Below are 20,129 nucleotides of genomic sequence, written 5' to 3'. Positions count from 1 at the left end.
TCTGAGTCTCCACCAGCCTGGAACACACAGTTCACTCTGTCCTGGGGATTCCCTGAGACCCTGCCCCATCCAATTAGCAGCCCCATCCAAGCTGTTTGCAGTGTTTGCAGTGGCTTTTTGATATTAATCATCTGTCCTTGCTCATGCTTCAGACTTTGCTAAAATCTCTCAAACAAGCTGCAGCTGGTGACAGCATGCCCCAGACGTATCAATAAAAGGTCCAAGACCTGGCATTAGCACCAGCCTGCTTTGGTTCACAGCCAGGCCTCACCTGGGCACCTCCAAGCCTAATACAAATAGCAAATAGCAGCCATCTTCAGATCCCTGAGTAGCTCCTGCCAGGTGGCCCCAGGCAGTGGCTGACTTTGCACCTCCCTGGAGATTCAAGAGCCAGTGCACCCAGTGGGCAGCTTCAGGCCACACCAGATTACAATTTTACACATCCATAAGTGACACACTCAAGGGGCAGACTCAGTGAGCACCAAAGCCCCACTGAAGCAAGTCCTGCTCCAAAGAGGTGTCTCATGCACAGCAGCTCTTCCACTGTATTCCCAGCTGGTCCTCACAGCCAGTGGGCCTGAAGGTCAATTCCCCCCAGTGACACCAACAGCAATCAAGGCTCAACTACAACAAGATTGTGCACACAGCCAACACTAGGGTGCACTTAGAGTTTCCAGCTCAGGTGACTGGGGAGGCAGGGCCACTGGGCCCTATAGGACACCTACCACACAAGGCCACTCTACCAACTCCAGGAGACATAGCAACTCTACCTAACACATAGAAACAAACACAGGGAAGTAGCCAAAATGTGGAGACTAAGAAACATGTCACAAAAGAAATGCAAGAAAGCAAACTACTAGAGAATTCAAAAGCTATAGTTATAAGGTTTCAAGGATCTTAATGAGAGTTTCAAGGGACTTAGTGAGACTTTCAAGGATCTTAGTGAGAATGCCAAAAAATTAAAGAAAAAGGACCGTCAGAAATTAAGCATACACTGACTGAAATAAAGAATAATGTACATGGATTCAACAGTAGAGTAGAGGATTCTGAGAATGAAATCAACCATTTGAAATATGAGAAAGCAAAAAACATATAATCAGAAGAACAAAAAGAAAAAAGAATTAAAAAATCTGAAGAAAATGTGAGGAGCTTCTGGGAAAACTTCAAGTGTACCAACATTCACATTATGGAGGTACCAGAAGGAGAAGAGAGAGAGCAAGATATTGAAAACTCACTTGAAGAAATAATGACAGGAACTGTCCCCTACCTGGCGAAAGCATAGAGTCCCAAACAAGAGGAATCCAAAAAGGACCACACCAAGACACATCATAATTAAAATCCCAAGGGCTAAAGATAAAGAATCTTACAAGCAGCAAGAGAAAAGCAGTTAGGTACCTACAAGGGAGTACCCATATGACTGTCAGCTAATTTCTCAACAGAAACTATGCCGGGAGTGGCAAGAAATATTCAAAGTGATGAATGGCAAGGACCTACAACCAAGATTGCTATACCCAGCAAAGCTCCTATTTAGAATTGAGGGTCAGATAAAGAGCTTCACAGACAAGAAAAAGCTAAAGCAGTTCATCACCACCAACCACTATTACATGAAATGTAGATGGGTATTCTTTAAGAAAAGGAAGAAGGAGAAGAAAAAGATAAAAAAAAATATGAACAATAAAAAGGCAATATTGATACTTATCTATCAATAATTGAATCTAAAAATCAAAATAAATAAGAAATCTAATGAACAGAATAAACTGGTGAATAAAATAGAATCAGAGGCATGGAAATAGAACAGACTGATGCTTCTCAAAGGGTAGAGGGTGGGGTGGGGCAGGAAGAGATTAAACAAAGATTTTAACATATATATTTTTTTGATTTTTTTACAGAGAGGAAGGGAGAGAGAGATAGAGAGCTAGAAACGTTGATGAGAGAGAAACATCGACCAGCTGCCTCTTGCACACCGCCTACTGGGGATGTGCCCACAACCAATGTACATGCCCTTGACCAGAATCGAACCTGGGACCTTTCAGTCCGCAGACCAACACTCTACCACTGAGCCAAACCGGTTTTGGCTAAACAAAGATTTTATATGCATATGTACATTACCTACAGACACAAACAATAGGGTGGTGAAGGCCTGGGGTGGGAACCAGGTAGAGGGGGGCAATAGGAGAAAAAAGAGGGACATCTGTAATACTCTCAACAATAAAGATTTTAAAAAAATAAAAATAAAACAACAATAGCAAAAACAACTAAGCTTCCCACAGCCAGGTGTCCTCCCCGAGGCCACATCTGGCCTTGGCTGCCAGCCACCCTAAGCCCTCCCCCATGGGGCTTCTTCCCTGGAGACCTTTCTCAGGATGCTGGGGCCTGCGGTGAGGAGGGCGGGGTGAGCCCAGAGAAGGAAGGGGAGCAGAGCCGCCCAGGGGCTCTGCAGTGGCTAAAGCCCCTGTTTTCCAGGTGAGAGCACGAAGGGCGGGAAGTGAGCCCAGACGTGGTCCAAAGGCACAACCACAGCGCTTGGCCTGGTGGGCAGCACGCACGGCTGCTGAGAATGGAGAGGCCACCGGCCAGCAGGGTGTCGCCAAGGGGATGGACGGGGTGTAGGGCCAGCCCCCCGAGGGAGGAGAAGCGGTGGTGGGCGGGTGTGCAGCCAGCAGCATGGCCCCTGGTGGCCAGCAGAGACCCGTCCTGGCTGGAAGTAGGGGCAGCTCCGGGCGCAGAGTGCTGGCAGGGCGGGGAGGAGGCCCTGCTGTCCTTTGCCACGGGCCAATGGACGGCAACAGAGCCAGCCACGCGCTGGGCCGGTCCGACCTGAGCCGGCTGTGTGCTGCCCAGCACCTGCCCACCGCTGCAGACCTGGAGGCACTTCCTGCGGGCAGCTCCTCGCACGAGGTCAGGCAGGATTGGTGGCAGGCTGGGGACCACGTGGCTGTGGGCAGGAGCCCCCCGAGTCTCCGCACGGCCTCACTGGTCAGCTACGCTGTGTGGACCAGGCTCTCTGAGCAGCTGGCCAAGGAGCCACGCGTGTTTTCTGTTCGGGTGTCCGACAGGGCCAGGCCTGGCAAGTCTTCTCAGTGAAGTGCAGGGGCACCAGCTCCTGGGTCCCAGCCCCTCTCCCCCACCTCCTCCCCTCCCCTCAGGCGCTGCAGGCTCCTGGAGGACGCCAGTGTGGGCTGGAGAGGTCCCTGCGGAGGCCGGAGGCCGAGGGCGAAGCCAGGCATTTCGCCAGCCTCCCTCTTCAGCAGCAGGGAGCGGGAGGAAGGTCCCGGAAGCACCAGGTCCCCACGGGCAGCCCGGGCACCGCCTGAGGACGGTCCCTCAGGGTCCTCGGGGCCTCCGGGCGCCCACGCTCCGCCCGCAGGGGTGGAGGCAGCCAGGCTGTTTGGGATGGAGGGGAGGGGCTCACTCAGCAGCAGGGGTCCCTCCCACCTAGAACGTTCTCTGGGGGGCCCACACCCGTCCACCTCTTGCTCCTCTCTCCCTGCCTCCAGTCGGGTCCCGCTGACACGCAGCCCACGGGCTGCCCAGCTCCGCGTCCGGGGATCAGCCCTGTGCAGCGCGGCGGACCCGCCCTGGAAGTCTGCACCGCAGAGGACGGTCTCTTGGCCCTGGAGGGCCGGTGGGGAGGGCGTGCCAGCGCCCCTGCCAGGGGGTCGTGGAGGCTGTCGGGGACGGGGACGTGCCCTGGCAAGGACAGGAGCGAGTAGGGAAGGCTGCCCTGAGGTGCGGGCCCCTCTGTGGTTTGTTCGGCCGCTGCGTGCCTGACGCGTGGGTGTGTGAGCAGCCGTTCCAGAAAGGAGCCTGGCGGCGCCTCCGCCCGCCCCGCCCGGGCTGAGGGCGGCGAGCAGGCAGGGATAGGCGTCTTGGGCACGCGCCTCCCTCGGCCCATCCTCCTGGGCCCACAGACTGGCCCGATGTCACCTCCAAGCAGCCTTCCCTGATACACCCACAGGCCCTCCTGACAGGGCCCTGCTGCCAGAACTCCCAGCCACGGACGGCCTTTCCTCTGCACGGCGGAGCCCTGCAGGGCCGGCTGCCTCGGCTCACACTCACTCCGCACGTAGACCGAGGCGGCCAGCCAGGTCTCCAGACGCAGCTGGGCCTCCACGCACGGAGGGCGCACTGCAGGTCCCAGGGGCCCCCACCCTCCACCAGCAGACCAGGGTCATCACTGGGCACCTGCTCACCTCCTGCCTCTGCTGGGGGTCACTCACCCCTGCGGCACCCCCTGTGCCGTCGGTGGCCACCGCAGGCTCCTGGGAGCTGGCGCTCGTTGTCTGAAAGGACGGACACGGTTGGCATGAGGAGACTCCGGCCACACGCCACAGCCGGGCAGCGTTGGATCAGCCCAGACGTGCCCCTGACCATCGCCGCCCCAGAGAGCGGCCTGCCCCCAGCTCCCTCCTCCCGCAGTGGTCCTGCAGAGAACTCTGCCCCTGCCCCTTTCTCTCCAGGCAACCCGAGGGCAGACAGAGGCCGATCTGCGCAGATGGTGGGAAGACAGCCAGGCGAGGCGGCCTGCAGGCGAAGTTTGGCCGCAGAAAAGAGTGCCACCCGGTGTCTGGGTCTCGGGCTGCTGCCAGGCCCAGCATCCAGCAGCCACGTGCCCACCCAGGCCCCTCCCACACAGCCCGGCTCCGGCACTCACAGGGGCCTCTGGAGTCCGGGGGCGGTCCCCGTCCGGGCTGAAGGCGCTGCTGAAGGCCCTGAAGGTCTGGCTGTTCTGTCTGTGCTTCGAGATGGTGGCCTCGATGACCTGGGCAGGCAGCACAGGCCTCAGCGGCGCCACGGAGAGCCGCCCACACCCCCACCCTGCCCACGGAAGCGCCCCGGCAGGAGGAGGTGAGGCCTGGGGCCTGACCCACAGCAGCCAGGCCTTCGCCGTCCCGGGGTGCTCCAGGCCATGGGTGCTCTCGGTGGGTGTGAGGCCTGCCTCCCTTTCCTGCTGGATCACATTTCCACCTGATCTCCGAATTCCTTTCTCTCCCACCCAGAGACCTGCCTAAGCGTTTGGAAGCCAGTCTCTAACAGTTAGTGTGTGGCTGGCCTGGCCCTCCAGCCTCCCTGTGCTGCCCGCGTGCTGCCCGCCTCCCCGCCCGGCACCCGGAAGCACAGGCTCCATCCTGTGAGCCCCACCCCTCGTCCTGCTCTGCCTGCCGGCCGTGGAGGGGCAGTGTGGCCCCCCTGAGCCAGCAGGCAGCAGAGGTCGACTTCCTGGCTCCTAGGTCAATGTTCAACCCCTGAGCCATGCTGGCCAGCTCTTTTGTCTCTTTATTTACCGGGAAGGTGGGTGGGGCCAAGCAAGCAGGTTGAAAGGCTCCTGGGGACTAAGGCACTTATGAACTTGGCCACTCCACCATGTCCAGGCAGGAGGCAGGCCCTGCCTGGGGCCACTCAAGCCTGTGTTCCCACAGGGAATGGCCGCCCTGCTCAGAATTAGGCGATTTGGTTCCTCTAAAGCAGTTTCCCAAAGTGTGGTACGCGTACCCCCAGGGGGACGGGAAGAGTTTGGTGGGGGTGCGCGTTGCACCGGAGTTTGGTGGGGGTATGCACTGCACCGTGCTTAGCTGCGCCTAATTCTATGTTCTCATGAGTACGAGGGGTGCTCAGCGTTATGAAAATTATAGAAGGGGGACACATATGTCAAAAGTTTGGGAAACACTGCACTAAAGCTTTAAGGGCTTCACCTGAATCCATTCTTTCTTCTCCTCTTCCGTCCTCGGAGAAACAGAGACAGGTTTTATGATGTCAGCCTCGGATCCTGAGTAACCGCCCGACGCCTCCCTGCCGGAGCCGCACCCTGGCTGTCTGCACGGGCAGTTTCAGGCCCAGAAGACGGCCCGCAGGGCTCCAGGACACTGGCCCGGGGGCCAGGTGTGGCCAGAGGGGCCAGGTGTGGTCACAGGGGTCAGTGGGGCCAGGTGTGGCCAGAGGGGTCAGGTGTGGTCACAGGGGTCAGTGGGGTCAGCTGTGGCCTGGTGTGGCAGGTGTGGTCACAGGGGTCAGTGGGGTCAGCTGTGGCTTGGTGTGGTGGGTGTGGTATGCAGAGGCCTCTGCAGGGGAGGTAAGGTAATGCCTCCTGGGTAGGAGGGAGGGTCTCCCACGCGCTGTCACCAGTCCGAGCACGGGCCTGGCACGGAGCCCGCCTGCAGACCCAGTGCCCCTGCACCACACCCGGGGCGGGTGCTGTGGCCAGACCCCGCGGCCTGGGCTGCCAGAGAGCCAGTCCGTGACCCTCGTGAAGAACTACACTGCTTTAGGAAAGGTGCTCTGATTAAGATGATTTCTGGTAAATTAAGTGAAAAAGGCAAGATGCAGAACAGGCTGTGCAGTAAGCAGCCATCAGTGACTTTAAAAGCAGATGCACACGTGTGAGCACAGAGACCCTGCAGGCATGTAAGGGGCGGGGAGGGGGCTTAGCCCTCATGGACTCCCCTCATTCCGTTACAGTTTAACCACAAACAAGGGAACACATAGAAACACACAGAAGGTCGTCTGGTTTGGAAAGAAGTCGCGGGCTGAGATTCCCGGCCAGAGACGGAGCGAAGGCTGCACCGCTGAGCCTACCGGGCACGCAGCTCCAGGGCCCGGCTCCTTCCCGAGAGCGTGAACGTGGGGGCGGCCGGCGGCTGGCTGGAGTCCTGCACCTACGGGCACGCGGCCGAGGACAGAAGGGAACAGTTCCCGAGCGGCCTGCACTGCAGTCCTGCGCTCCCCACGGAGGCCTTCTGTGCCCTGGGAGAGCCGGCTCAGGGCCCAGGAGGGCCGCTGGCAGGTCTGCGGAGGGAGGCCAGGACCTCTCCCCACCAGCCTGCCTGCCTGCCCGCCCCGCCCCGGACCCGCTGAGCGTCCCCACCAAGCAGCCACAGCAGGACGCCTGCTGGACGGGGAGTGGGAGTGCCTGGCTCCGGGCAGCAGGCGGCCTGGGCCTGACCGCAGACAGAGCAGCGCCCGGGGGCAGGGTGGGCTGCTCGGGGCCTCAGGGCAGTCCAGCAGGGGGACCGCTGCTCTTACACCCAGCGATCACACACTGATTTCTCTTTCTTTTTTTTACAGGGAAACACCAGAAAACTGGTTTCTTCTAACTGTGGTTGTTAGTCAGTCGTTACTTTTAACGGTATTTCTTAAACCTGGATTCAGAGAAGTTCAGAGTAGGAATTTTTTTGTATCACTAGGGCAAAACTTCTCTTTCCAGAACGGACCTGATACTTCGATTTGGTCGTTATGTTTGCGCTCCTGTTGGTCCACAGCCCCGCACTGCCGCCAGCTCAGGCCAGGCCCGGAGCCCGCGGCCAGAGGCGGGCAGGAGGCGAGCATGGACGGCCAGACACCCCTCGATTCACCTGCAGGTGTCAGGGGCCCTGAGCACTGACCGCACAGGGGCCGGGGCTGGCCAAGGTCCTGGGCCACCCTTCACCTGGGAGCGTGAGCCCACAGCACCTGCCTGGCAGAGGGGCCAAGCCCACAGCACGCAGCCCGGCCGCCTCGGGCAGCCCCGTGTGCCTGGGTGGCTGACGGCCAGAGGCTCACAGCGGGGCCAGCGGGCCCCAGCCTGCTGTGCCTCCCGGGAGGGGGCGGGCTCACCCACCTGGAGGTCGGAAATGTCCATCTTCTCCCGGACACTGAACTTCGGGCCCAGGAGCCGCGGTCTGGGCACGCAGTAGAGGACCGAGCTGTTGAACTTCCAGAGGGACAGCGTGAGGGCGGGCTGCTGCCAGGCCCTCGGAGAGGGGGCGGGTGGGGGGGGGCAGGAGAGGGGGGTAAAGGCTCACCAGGAAGAGGTGGCGATCCTGGGCGGCGCCCGTCTTGGCGGACAGCTTCTGGATGGGGCCCTCCTTGACCAGCTCGGTGGCCGGGTTCACCACGGCCTCCTCCCCGCCCAGCTGCTCGTACACTTCCAGGAGCTGGTGCATTTTCTCCTGCAGGACAGAGGCCCGGGCTGTGCGGCCGGCGAGGCTGCGGGACCTCGGGCCTTGTTCCCGCTCCCCCAGCCCATGGAGAGCCCAGACCGCCGTCGCCTGCCGCTCTCCTCCCTCTGGCCTCAGGGCGGGCTGGTGGCTGCCTGACCAGCCGGTGCCCAGGGGAGCGATGGGAGAGTCCGCAACTGTGGCCCAGCTCTGAGCCAAGAGGCCGGGGCCTGGCCTGTCACTCCCACGGGGCCTGCGCCCGGGGTGAGGGGCCTGCGCCAGGGGTGAAGGGCCTGCGCCAGGCGGGAGGGGCAGCGCAGTGGAGGCAGCGGCGACCTTGGGACCCTGGCCCACACGCTGCAGCAGCCTCTGCCCGTGGGCCTGAGTCATCGCAGCCGGGAGACTACAGGAGCAGACTGGCTGGCCAGCCCTTGTGCTTTTGCTCCAGAAACAGATGGTCCATGTGGGTGGGGGACAAGAAGGGAACTGGCATTGAGAGCGAGGAGGACCGGGAGGGGAGGGCTGAAGGGCTTTGTATGGACCCGAGCCCTGGGTGTGCACTGGTGTACTGGGGCTGGGTGTGCACTGGGCGCACTGGGGCTGGTGTGCACTGAGTGTACTGGGGCTGGGTGTGCACTGGGTGTACTGGGGCTGGGTATGCACTGGGTGTACTGGGGGCTGGGTGTGCACTGGGTGTACTGGGGGCTGGGTGTGCACTGGGTGTACTGGGGGATGGGTGTGCACTGGGTATACTGGGGCTGGGTGTGCACTGGTGTACTGGGGCTGGGTGTGCACTGGGCGTACTGGGGCTGGGTGTGCACTGGGTGTACTGGGGCTGGGTATGCACTGGGTGTACTGGGGGCTGGGTGTGCACTGGGTGTACTGGGGGCTGGGTGTGCACTAGGTGTACTGGGGGATGGGTGTGCACTGGGTATACTGGGGCTGGGTGTGCACTGGTGTACTGGGGGCTGGGTGTGCACTGGGTGTACTGGGGGCTGGGTGTGCACTGCGTGTACTGGGGCTGGGTGTGCACTGGGTGTACTGGGGGATAGTTGTGCACTGGGTGTACTGGGGCTGGGTGTGCACAGGGTGTACTGGGCGATGGGTGTGTACTGGGGGATAGGTGTGCACTGGGTGTACTGGGGGCTGGGTGTGCACAGGGTGTACTGGGCGATGGGTGTGTACTGGGGGATAGGTGTGCACTGGGTGTACTGGGGGTTGGGTGTGCACAGGGTGTACTGGGGCTGGGTGTGCACTGGGTGTACTGGGGCTGGGTGTGCACTGGGTGTACTGGGGCTGGGTGTGCACTGGGCGTACTGGGGGCTGGGTGTGCACAGAGTGTACTGGGGGCTGGGTGTGCACTGGGTGTACTGGGGGCTGGGTGTGCACTGGGTGTACCGATGGGCTAGGCAGAGACACCTGGTGTGTGGAGAGCTGGCTTACTGGGAAGGCAGTTGCAGGCAGGAGGGTTCTGAACACAGAATGACAGCATAGGTGCCCCTGGGAAATCTGAGTGGAGAAGGGCGGGTCAGAGGCCAGGGGCCGGCTGGTGGCTTGGGCAGTGTTGGGAGGTCTGGTAGCCAAGGTTGAGGGTAGGTTGGGAGGGATGATGGAGTCCACCTGATGTAGCTCACTGATGGAGCCCACCTGGGGAAAGGTGTGTGTGTGTGTGTGAGAGAGAGAGAGTGTGTGTGTGTGAGTGTGTGTGAGAGAGAGAGAGAGAGTGTATGTGTGTGTGTGAGTGTGTGTGTGCACTGATAGAGCCCACCGGGACAGATGTGTGTGAGCCCGCTGAAGGCACCTGCCCCCCACTTCTCCCTGCCCCGCACTGAGGGGCCCTCACCCCCTCCGGTCGCTGCCCACTCACCGTTTTGCGGATGGCGGCGTTGGAGTGGCTGGCGGCCGTGGAGATGAGTTCCAAGGACTCTGCAGGGGGAAGCGTGGCTCAGGGCGCCCGCGCCTCCACCCCCGGACGTGCCCCGCCTGCCGGTCCCGGGGGCTGCTCCAGGCCTGGCTGGCTGGGGGGCAGGGGTGTGGCTGCAGACATACTGGCTTGCGGGCCCTGGGGCTCGCACCTCATTCCAGGGGCATGCCCTGCCCTGTGTGTGTGCCGGCAGCTGTGCTGGGCCAGGAGTGACCCCGGCCCCCAGGAGGCCCTCCCTGAGCCCAGGCACTGAGGGCCTCCCAGGGCTGGGTCTCCCCTCACTGCACCGCAGGCCTCCTCCCTCTCACAGACCCTCAGTCGCCTCCCAAAATTTCTGGCCCTTGGAGCTCCCTCCCTCCCTGTCTGCCTCTCCCTCCCAGGCGTCCGTGTCCCTGAGGCCGTCTCCCGCCGCCCAGGAGCCGCGGCCTCGGCTTCTCACTCTCGGCGTCCTGCCGGTCCGGGGCGTCTGCCGGCAGCCGCTTCAGGTAGTCCTTGAGCAGCAGCTCGTAGCGGGGCACCCTCTGCACGGGCTCCAGCATGTGGTGCTGCAGCGTCAGGCTCCCGCACGCCTCCTGCTTCTGCGGGACAGACACAGGCCGTGGCCTGGGCCCCGCCGCCCTCCGGAGCCCGAGGCGCCAGGACAGCCCGGCGCTGCTGGCTCTCGCACAGGCGCCTGGACAGAGACCCCGCCCTCCCTCAGGGGTGCTGTCCCTGCCACATTCCTGACAGCCCTGCCCCCAGGAGGTCAGGAGCTTCCCCCCAAGGAAGCCCTGGCCCGCCTGCCTCCTCCCCACGGACAGCGTGTGGGTGGGCGAGGCACCCAGGCTCCCACTCTCTTCCCTCAGCACAGCCTCCTGGCCCCAGCACCGGCCCGGACCAACCACGGGTGCCGAGCTGCCCCCTGGCTGTCCGGCCGCCCCCCTCACCCACACCCTCACACGTGGAAAGGAGCTCGGAGGCCGGCTCCCTGGGGGCTGGCAGCACCCTGAATCGCAGGAGCACCCCAGCAGCGGGCTATCGGAGATTGTCCCCCAGAGAGGACACGGACAAACCCAGATGGTGCCTGCTGTCTCCTGCAGGAGTGACAGGGGCAAGGCCGAGACGGAGACGGAGACACAGATGGAGATAAAGACGGGGACGGGGACGGGGACGGGACGGGGACGGGGACGGGACGGGGACGGGGACGGGACGGGGACGGGGACGGGACGGAACGGGGACGGGACGGGACGGGACGGGGATGGGACGGGGACGGGGACGGGGACGGGACGGAACGGGGATGGGACGGGGACGGGGACGGGGATGGGACGGGGATGGGACGGGGACGGGGACGGGGACGGGACGGGGACGGGACGGGGACGGGACGGGGACGGGGACGGGGATGGGACGGGGACGGGGACGGGACGGGGATGGGGATGGGACGGGGACGGAACGGGGACGGGGACGGGGACGGGGACGGGGATGGGACGGGGACGGGGACGGGGACGGAACGGGGACGGGGACGGGGACGGGGACGGGACGGGGACGGGGACGGGGACGGGGACGGGACGGGACGGGGACGGGACGGGGACGGGGACGGGACGGGGACGGGGATGGGACGGGGACGGGACGGGGACGGGGATGGGACGGGGACGGGGACGGGACGGGGACGGGGACGGGGACGGGACGGGGACGGGACGGGGACGGGGACGGGGACGGGGATGGGACGGGGACGGGGACGGGGACGGAACGGGGACGGGGACGGGGACGGGGACGGGACGGGGACGGGGACGGGGACGGGGATGGGACGGGGACGGGACGGGGACGGGGATGGGACGGGGACGGGGACGGGGACGGGGACGGGGACGGGGACGGGGACGGGGACGGGGATGGGGACGGGACGGGGATGGGACGGGGACGGGGACGGGGACGGGGACGGGGACGGGACGGGGACGGGGACGGGGACGGGGACGGGGACGGGGACGGGGACGGGGATGGGACGGGGACGGGACGGGGACGGGGATGGGACGGGGACGGGGATGGGACGGGGACGGGGACGGGGACGGGGACGGGGACGGGGACGGGGACGGGGACGGGGACGGGGATGGGACGGGGACGGGGACGGGGACGGGGACGGGGACGGGGGACGGGGACGGGGACGGGACGGGGACGGGGACGGGGACGGGGACGGGGACGGGGACGGGGATGGGGACGGGACGGGGATGGGACGGGGACGGGGACGGGGACGGGACGGGGACGGGATGGGACGGGACGGGGACGGGGATGGGGACGGGACGGGGATGGGACGGGGACGGGGATGGGACGGGGATGGGACGGGGACGGGGACGGGGACGGAACGGGGACGGGGACGGGGACGGGGACGGGGACGGGGATGGGGACGGGACGGGGATGGGACGGGGACGGGGACGGGGACGGGACGGGGACGGGGACGGGGACGGGGACGGGGACGGGGACGGGGATGGGACGGGGACGGGGACGGGGACGGGACGGGACGGGGACGGGGATGGGACGGGGACGGGGACGGGGACGGGACGGGACGGGGACGGGGACGGGACGGGGACGGGGACGGGGACGGGACGGGGATGGGGACGGGACGGGGATGGGACGGGGACGGGGACGGGACGGGGACGGGACGGGGACGGGACGGGGATGGGACGGGGTCCTGGCTGGCATGTGGACCAGAGGATGAAGCACACTGGACAGCAGGTGCGTCTGCAGGGCAGGGGACAGCTTGGTGCCAGGTGGCAGGGGAGCAGGACTCGCAGTGGCTGCACAGCTGTTACTTCATCTAAAGGTTCAAAACTAATGACCCGTGTGTGTGGTTGGAAAGACTGTAAACAGAATGTGAACAGTTCCCCATTTAAGATGTGAAATTATTTCAAAATAAAAGTTCAGGCCATGCTTCGGATGGAACCTTGGGGCCCTCCAAAGGCCACATCATCCCTGGCTTGTCTACACGGGGACCTCAGCTAGTGGGGGGCGGGGGTCCCTGTGCCCAGGCACCCACAACACCCCAGCCTCACCCACGAAGGTGCCACGCCGCAGGGCCTGGGGTGGGCGGCCTCTGACGGCCGCAGACCGTGCTGCCCCGGGACGGAGCCCCCACCACGCACCACCCACGGCCCAGTCTGTCCGGGGTGTGGGAAGCTGTGTCCAGCCCGGCTGGACCCGGACCATGTCTGCCTGTGACAACACATTGGTCACCCACCCCCGTGTGCAGCGAAGACAGCTGCCCCCACCAGGAGGCGCCCTCGGTACCGCCCGGGCCTGGCCCACAGCCCAGAGGGAGCCCGTGCTGCCTTTTCTCTCTTCTTCCTCAGGACAGCGTCAGACACCACGGCCCAGTGAACGTTAGTCAGAGTCCAACTTCCTCCGCTACAGCTGTATTACTATTACTAGAGGCCCGATGCACAAAAAGTGTGTGCACTGGGCGGTGGCGGGGGTGGGGGGGCCCGTCAGCCGGCCTGTGCCCTCTCTCAGTCCGGAGCCCCCAGGGCCCGGCCTGTGCCCTCTCTCAGTCAGGAGCCCGCAGGCAGGGACCGGCCTGTGCCCTCTCTCAGTCCGGAGCCCCAGGGCCCGGCCTGTGCCATCTCTTAGTCCGGAGCCCCAGGGCCCGGCCTGTGCCATCTCTCAGTCCGGAGCCCCAGGGCCCGGCCTGTGCCCTCTCTCAGTCCGGAGCCCCAGGGCCCGGCCTGTGCCCTCTCTCAGTCCGGAGCCCCCAGGGCCCGGCCTATGCCCTCTCTCAGTCCGGAGCCCCCAGGGCCCGGCCTGTGCCCTCTCTCAGTCAGGAGCCCGCAGGCAGGGCCCGGCCTGTGCCCTCTCTCAGTCCGGAGCCCCCAGGGCCCGGCCTGTGCCCTCTCTCAGTCCAGGGCCCCAGGGACCGGCTGTGCCCTCTCTCAGTCCGGAGCCCCAGAGCCCGGCCTGTGCCCTCTCTCAGTCCGGAGCCCCAGGGCCCGGCCTGTGCCCTCTCTCAGTCCAGGGCCCCAGGGACCGGCTGTGCCCTCTCTCAGTCCGGGGCCCCAGGGACCGGCTGTGCCCTCTCTCAGTCCGGAGCCCCAGGGACCGGCTGTGCCCTCTCTCAGTCCGGAGCCCCAGGGACCGGCTGTGCCCTCTCTCAGTCCGGAGCCCCAGGGCCCGGCCTGTGCCATCTCTTAGTCCGGAGCCCCAGGGCCCGGCCTGTGCCCTCTCTCAGTCCAGGGCCCCAGGGACCGGCTGTGCCCTCTCTCAGTCCGGAGCCCCAGAGCCCGGCCTGTGCCCTCTCTCAGTCCGGAGCCCCAGGGACCGGCTGTGCCCTCTCTCAGTCCGGGGCCCCAGGGACCGGCTGTGCCCTCTCTCAGTCCGGAGCCCCAGGGACCGGCTGTGCCCTCTCTCAGTCCGGAGTCCCAGGGACCGGCTGTGCCCTCTCTCAGTCCGGAGCCCCAGGGCCCGGCCTGTGCCCTCTCTCAGTCCAGGGCCCCAGGGACCGGCTGTGCCCTCTCTCAGTCCGGAGCCCCAGGGACCGGCTGTGCCCTCTCTCAGTCCGGAGCCCCAGGGACCGGCTGTGCCCTCTCTCAGTCCGGAGCCCCAGGGCCCGGCCTGTGCCCTCTCTCAGTCCAGAGCCCCAGGGACCGGCTGTGCCCTCTCTCAGTCCGGGGCCCCAGGGACCGGCTGTGCCCTCTCTCAGTCCGGGGCCCAGGGCCCGGCCTAAGCCCTCGGTCGGACATCCTTAGCGCTGCCGCGGAGGCAGGAGAGGCTCCCACCACCGCCCTGGGCTGCCAGCCACGAGCCGGCTTCTGGCTGAGCGGTTCCCCTGTGGACGTGCATTTATAAGTGTTACTTTAAAGACTTTTTAAAGCATTGCTTTGGCAAATATGGCTAATTAAAAACCAAAAATTTTGTATAGAAAACATCGAAAAATCATTAGTAACACACGTGACAGATGGCAGTTAACATTCTTAACATAAAAACCTCAGGAATCAACACAGAAAAGGGCGACACAGCGGAGACAGCAGCAGCCATGACTGCAGAAACGGGAAGCACTCAGTGGCATCGTCCCAGGCGCCTGCGCCGGCCCTCAGCCTGGGACACAGATCGCGCGGCTCAGAGCCACGGTTTCCCCACCGGTGACACCGGAAGGATGGTTTGTCCCTGGGAGTTAGTTTGTGACTCAAAGCGTCCACAGCACGTCTGGCCACGGCCTGCCTGGCCCCAGTCCCACGTGGAGCCCAGCCCCTCGTCGCCTCTCAGGCCCTACATGGATGCCAGGCCTACCTGGATGCCAGGCCTACCTGAATGCCAGGCCCTACCTGGATGCCAGGCCTACCTGGATGCCCTGCACCACGTCCCGGAAGAGGGGTGAGCGCTGGCTCCAGGCGTTCACCAGCTCCACTGCCCGGTCGAAGTTCTTGACGTACTCGCCGTACATCTTGAGGAACGGGGCCAGCTTCTGCAGGATGTCCCCGAACCGCGGGTTCCCGTCCCTGTGTGGGGAGCGAGATCGAGATCGTCAGAGAGGCCACCGGTGAGGGGGCAGGTGAGAGGGGCTGTACGGGGTGAGGAGGAGGCGGTATCTGCTTCCCCAACTCACAGGGAGAAAGAAGCAAATAGCAGATGCCGGATGGCAAAGGCAGGCACAGAGCCGGGCCACACCAGGCCGCGTGGGGAGCGGGGCATCAGAGAGAAGCGAGCACCCACGGCACCCTCCCACTGAGCAGCGGTGAGCACGGGTGGGGGCGGAACTGCGCATCCCGACGCTGTCTGGGTCAGGGGCGAGAAATAAGCCACAAGACGCACCAATGTAAATTAATATTCTTTGATCTTAGAGCTGTGGGGGATTGGCACTAAATAACTCATAGTAAAGAAGGAAAAAGGCACACAGACAAAGCCAGCCACCGTGGCCTCGCCGGAAATGTGCCCGGGGCTCCAGCAAGGCCCAGCCGGGGCGGCAGGCACTGCCCCTGCACTGCTCCCGCCCAGCAGCCGCGGCGCAGGACGGCCCTCCCGCCTGGAGGAGAAAACCTCCTGCCCAGAGGACTGTAAGCCAGAACCCAGCCCAGCCCTGAGCTTGGACCCAAAGGCCTGGGCGCCTGCTCCGTAGGGGCCTGTCCCTCTGAAGATGGACACACAGACCCGGTGTCCAGCCAGTGCTGGTGGGGAGGGGCCCGACACGGAGGCTCTGCGGGCAGCGAAGGGGAGCGGCGGACACCACAGCCCGAAGCTGAGGGCCTGGCCCAGAGCAGGCCGGCGGGTGGGCGGGCGGGCGGGAGGGCCCGTGAGTGTGACCGCAGCGCGTGAGCAGAAGGAACACGCCCCGGAGGAGGAGTCGCCCAGAGGAAAAGGCTCGGTGCGCTGGCTGTTTGGTGCTTGCAGCCCTCTGACCCCACTTAGTCCCGGAGCCTAGGCAGGTCCCCTTGCTTTCCAGTGAAGAAGGGAAGGCTGGGAGGCCTCACGGCGTGGGTCGCCGAGGTCAGGGCTGGGAAGCAGGCCCAAGTGCCCTGGCTTTTTAAGACATAAAACGCCCAGACTTAGAAGCCGCTTGGCAAAGAGAGTTAAGAAACAGCAGCACTGAGACGCCATCACCAGGACCGTCAGCTGCCAGCCGGGTAGAGCCAGCTCCCGGAGAGGCTGGCCCGTCCCCAGGCGCCGTGAGGAACTCACCACTCCTCCGTGATCCTCGTCCGCAGTGCGGGCAGGAGGAACTGCCCGTGGAAGCGGTAGATGGAGGAGATGTTGGAGAAGACGCCGGTGGTGACCTCCGGGGGGACCCCTGCTGCCGTCAGCTGGGCGCAGAAGACCTGGGCACACAGAGGTCACTGAGAGGTCACCGTGGTGCCGCCACGCCGCTTCTGCGGGTGGGTGCCCAGGGGAGGCTGACGCCTCTTCTTTCCTTAGTAAACCTCCATCCCGCACGCGCTCCAATGACCTGGGTCTTACACAATAGCCCTAAGGATGGGGATGAGGCGGTTGGGGACAGGCCGCCCTTCCTCCAACCACCTCCGAGGGAAATGGCAGGTCCCAGCTTCCCTCTCCACTGTGAGCCACAGACAGAAGCAACACCTGTTACACCCTGGCTTCCTTTGAAGTTACTGCCTGGCTCATCAATCCCATGTTGTCACATGGACAGAGAAAGCGCCACCCACAGTCCCACTGTTTATTCAGAAAGATGTCCAGGGGCCGTGCACATGCTCATGTGATGAGACTGCCGGGAATAAGGAGTAAAATCCCGCAAAGGGGCCAGGCAGGACCTTTGCCCCTCGGCCACAAGCTCTAAAAGTGAGAAGTATAAGTTTCTGGAGGGTCCTTAAACTTGTCTGAGTTTTAGTATAGTCATTTGTATTCCAAAGATAAGGCCCAGACACTGTGAAGATGGGGAGTTTGCCTGTGAAACTGCCCACGACACTCTGAACGTAGACAAGACGTGCCCCCGTCAGAGGCTACCTGGTCGAGCAGGTGCAGCCGCCTCACGTAGGTCTCCTCGGTGTGCAGGAGCTCCTGGGCGATGTGGAGCAGCTCCTGGGCCCTGGAGCGCTGCGGAGAGAGGAGCCAGAGCTGATGGGGAAAGTCTCTTTAATATATAGTGTTGGAATAATTGGACAGATACATGCAAAAAGAAAAAAAAAGAAAGAAAGAAAGAAAAGAAACTAGGGAGAAACCAAGATGGCGGCATAGGGTAGACTCCTGAATACAGCCTACCACAACAAACTTGAATTTAGAACTGAAAAACAGGGGAAACATCACCCTGAAGCACCAGACGGCTGGCTGAGAGGAGGCTCTGCCATCTGGGAAGGAGAGAGAAGGCACGCTGAACCTCAGGAACTGTGAAGGTGCGGTGAATTGCGTGCGCGAAAAGGTGACCACCCAACTTCACTGCTGGCTTGCTTGTGGAGCGCGGAGAGGGCAGACAGCTAACGCGCGGCTAGCTTTCTTGTTCGGGAGGAAAATAGAACCACCCTATTGCTCTGATAGACAGCCCCAGACAGGGAGAGGCCAGACTTTCAGGCAGTGGGCAGAGATCTCTCGGAGGTGTGTGAAGCCAGAGGCCATTATTGCGGGACTCAGAAACCAGACCCTTGTAGGGAGGGGCTGACCAAAGCTTGTCTGCACCACCCCAAGACTCCGCCCCATCCAAGCGGAGCACAGAAGACCTTTCAGTGGCTAGCTTTCTCGTTCGCTGCGAATAGGACTTTCCTAGGGAGAAACAGACAGGAATCCAAAGCTTGTCTGCGCCTATACCAGAGAGGTGCAAGCACCTGCAACCAATCTTGTGGGATTCACCAAGGCTTGTCTGTGCCACCTCGAGACTCCGCCCCATCCAAGAAGAATACAGAAACCCTTCTAGCTGAGACACTTCTGATCCTCATAGCCAATTGGCTTGGAGATCAACGCTTCCCAGTGATACCAACAACAAGCAAGGCTTAACAACAAGACTTCACACACAGCCCACAAAGGGCTACACCAAGACTGTCCACCTCAGGTATCTGAGAGGCTGACCCACTGAACCATATAGGACACCACCCTACCAACTCAGGGAAGCTGTGAAAATGCCGAGATGAGACAAGGAAACAGATCACAAACAAAAGAAATGGAGTACAAGAAGCGACTGGATATAGAGTTCAAAACCACGCTTATAAGGTTTTTCAAGAATTTACTAGAAAAGCCCGATAAAATAAACAAGACCTATGAGGATATGAAAAGAGACCAACTAGAAATAAAGAATACATTGTCTGAAATAAAAAAATATTATACTGAGTCCTAAAAACAGAATGGAAGATCGCAAGAATCAAGTCAAAGATTTGGAACACAAAAAGCCAGAGGACACTCCTCCACAGAAGCAAGAAGATAAGAGAATCCAGAAAGTTGAAGATAGTGTAAGAAACCTCTGAGACAACTTCAAGCAAACCAACATCAGAATTATGGGGGTGCCAGAAGAAGAGAGAGAGCAAGATACCAAAAGAATACTGGAAGAAATAGTGACAGAAAATTTCCCCCACCTGGGGAAAGAAATAGACTTACAAGTCCAGGAAGCACACAGAACCCCAAACAAAAAGAATCCAAAGAGGACCACACCAAGACACATCATAATTAAAATTCCAAGAGCAAAAGACAAAGAAAGAATATTAAAAGCAACAAGAGAAAAGCAGATAGTTACCTATAAAGGAGCACCCATATGATTGTCAGCTGATTTCTCAACAGAAACCATGCAGGCCAGACGGGAATGGCAAGAAATATTCAAGGTGATGAATAGCAAGAACCTACAGCCAAAAATACTCTACTCAGCAAAGCTATCACTCAGAATCCAAGGCCAGATAAAGAGCTTCACAAATTAAAAATTTAAAAAAAAGCTAAAGGAATTCATCACCACCAAACCAGAATTAGATGAATTGTTGAAAGAAGAGGAAGAAGATAAAGATAAAAATTATGATCAACAAATACGTAACTATCAACAAGTGAAACTAAAAGCCAAGGGAATAAAAAACCTGATGAACAATATTAACTGGTGAATGTAATAGAATCAGAGGTATGGAAGGGGAGTGGACTGATGATTCTCGGGGAAAAGGGGAGTGGGGGGGTGTGGGAAGAGCCTGAACAAAAACTGTGCACCTATGGATGAGGACAATGGGGGGTAGGGAAAGGGCAGAGGGTGGGGTGGGAACCTGGTGGAGGGGAGCAATTGGGGGGGGGGAGGGAAAGAGGAACATTGGTAATAATCTGAACAGTAAAGATTTATTTTTAAAAAATCAAAATATTAATTAAAAATTAAAAATAAAAAGAAAGAAAAAAAAGTGAAACTAGACCACCAACTTATACCATATACAAAAATAAACTCAAAATGGATAAAGGACCTAAATGTAAGTCATGAAACCATAAAAATCCTAGAAGAAACCATAAGCAGCAAAATCTCTCAAACATCTTTTGTAGCAATATGTTTACAGCTACATCTCCTCAGGCAGTAGTCGCCAATCTTTCAGACTTCACAGACCACCTGTGGTCCACGGACCACCAGTTGCTAACCGCTGTCCTAGGGTAAAGGAAACTAAGGAGAAAATAAACAAATGGGACTACATCAAAACAAAAGGTTCTGCACAGCAGAATGAAACAAAATGAAAAGGAAGCCCACTGTATGGGAGAACATATTTGGCAATGATACACAAGGGTTAATATCCAAAATATTAGGGAGCTTATACAACTTAACAATCCAATTTAAAATGGGCAAAGGACCTAAATAGACACTTGTCCAAAGTGGACATGCAGATGGCCGAAGAGACAGATAAAAAACATGCTCAAAATCACTGATCATCAGATGGATGCAAATTAAA

The 20,129-nt window shown here is 61.0% G+C and overlaps 2 protein-coding genes across 5 annotated transcripts in view; both read right to left on the bottom strand.

The window, feature by feature from the left end:
- FGD3 (FYVE, RhoGEF and PH domain containing 3) overlaps positions 1 to 20,129 on the bottom strand; it is a 34,540-nt gene that overhangs the window by 5,913 nt on the left and 8,498 nt on the right. For 2 of the 4 annotated variants that reach the window (XM_084898280.1, XM_084898282.1), the window contains exons 3-13: positions 17,251 to 17,340; positions 16,471 to 16,607; positions 15,137 to 15,293; positions 10,277 to 10,415; positions 9,781 to 9,839; positions 7,779 to 7,925; positions 7,595 to 7,687; positions 6,574 to 6,653; positions 5,694 to 5,724; positions 4,655 to 4,762; positions 4,221 to 4,283 (exon numbers count right to left, since the gene is read on the bottom strand). In XM_084898280.1, the coding sequence (XP_084754406.1) occupies positions 4,221 to 4,283; positions 4,655 to 4,762; positions 5,694 to 5,724; positions 6,574 to 6,653; positions 7,595 to 7,687; positions 7,779 to 7,925; positions 9,781 to 9,839; positions 10,277 to 10,415; positions 15,137 to 15,293; positions 16,471 to 16,607; positions 17,251 to 17,340 (1,104 nt within the window). Of the gene's footprint in view, positions 1 to 4,193; positions 4,284 to 4,654; positions 4,763 to 5,693; positions 5,725 to 6,573; positions 6,654 to 7,594; positions 7,688 to 7,778; positions 7,926 to 9,780; positions 9,840 to 10,276; positions 10,416 to 15,136; positions 15,294 to 16,470; positions 16,608 to 17,250; positions 17,341 to 20,129 lie in introns of all 4 variants that reach the window. The other 2 variants (XM_084898279.1, XM_084898281.1) reach the window with 1 other exon arrangement.
- LOC311630233 (uncharacterized protein) lies at positions 8,038 to 9,405 on the bottom strand (the record flags this gene model as incomplete). Its single annotated transcript, XM_084899105.1, has 3 exons — positions 8,038 to 8,954; positions 9,054 to 9,332; positions 9,401 to 9,405. 3 exons carry the CDS (start codon positions 9,403 to 9,405, stop codon positions 8,300 to 8,302), a joined length of 939 nt encoding a protein of 312 aa, XP_084755231.1. The 3' UTR covers positions 8,038 to 8,299.

The sequence above is a fragment of the Pipistrellus hanaki genome (assembly GCF_964339955.1).
Source record: "Pipistrellus hanaki genome assembly, chromosome: 11".
Classification (NCBI taxonomy): Eukaryota; Metazoa; Chordata; class Mammalia; order Chiroptera; family Vespertilionidae; genus Pipistrellus; species Pipistrellus hanaki.
This window is presented reverse-complemented; position numbering and strand designations above follow the sequence as displayed.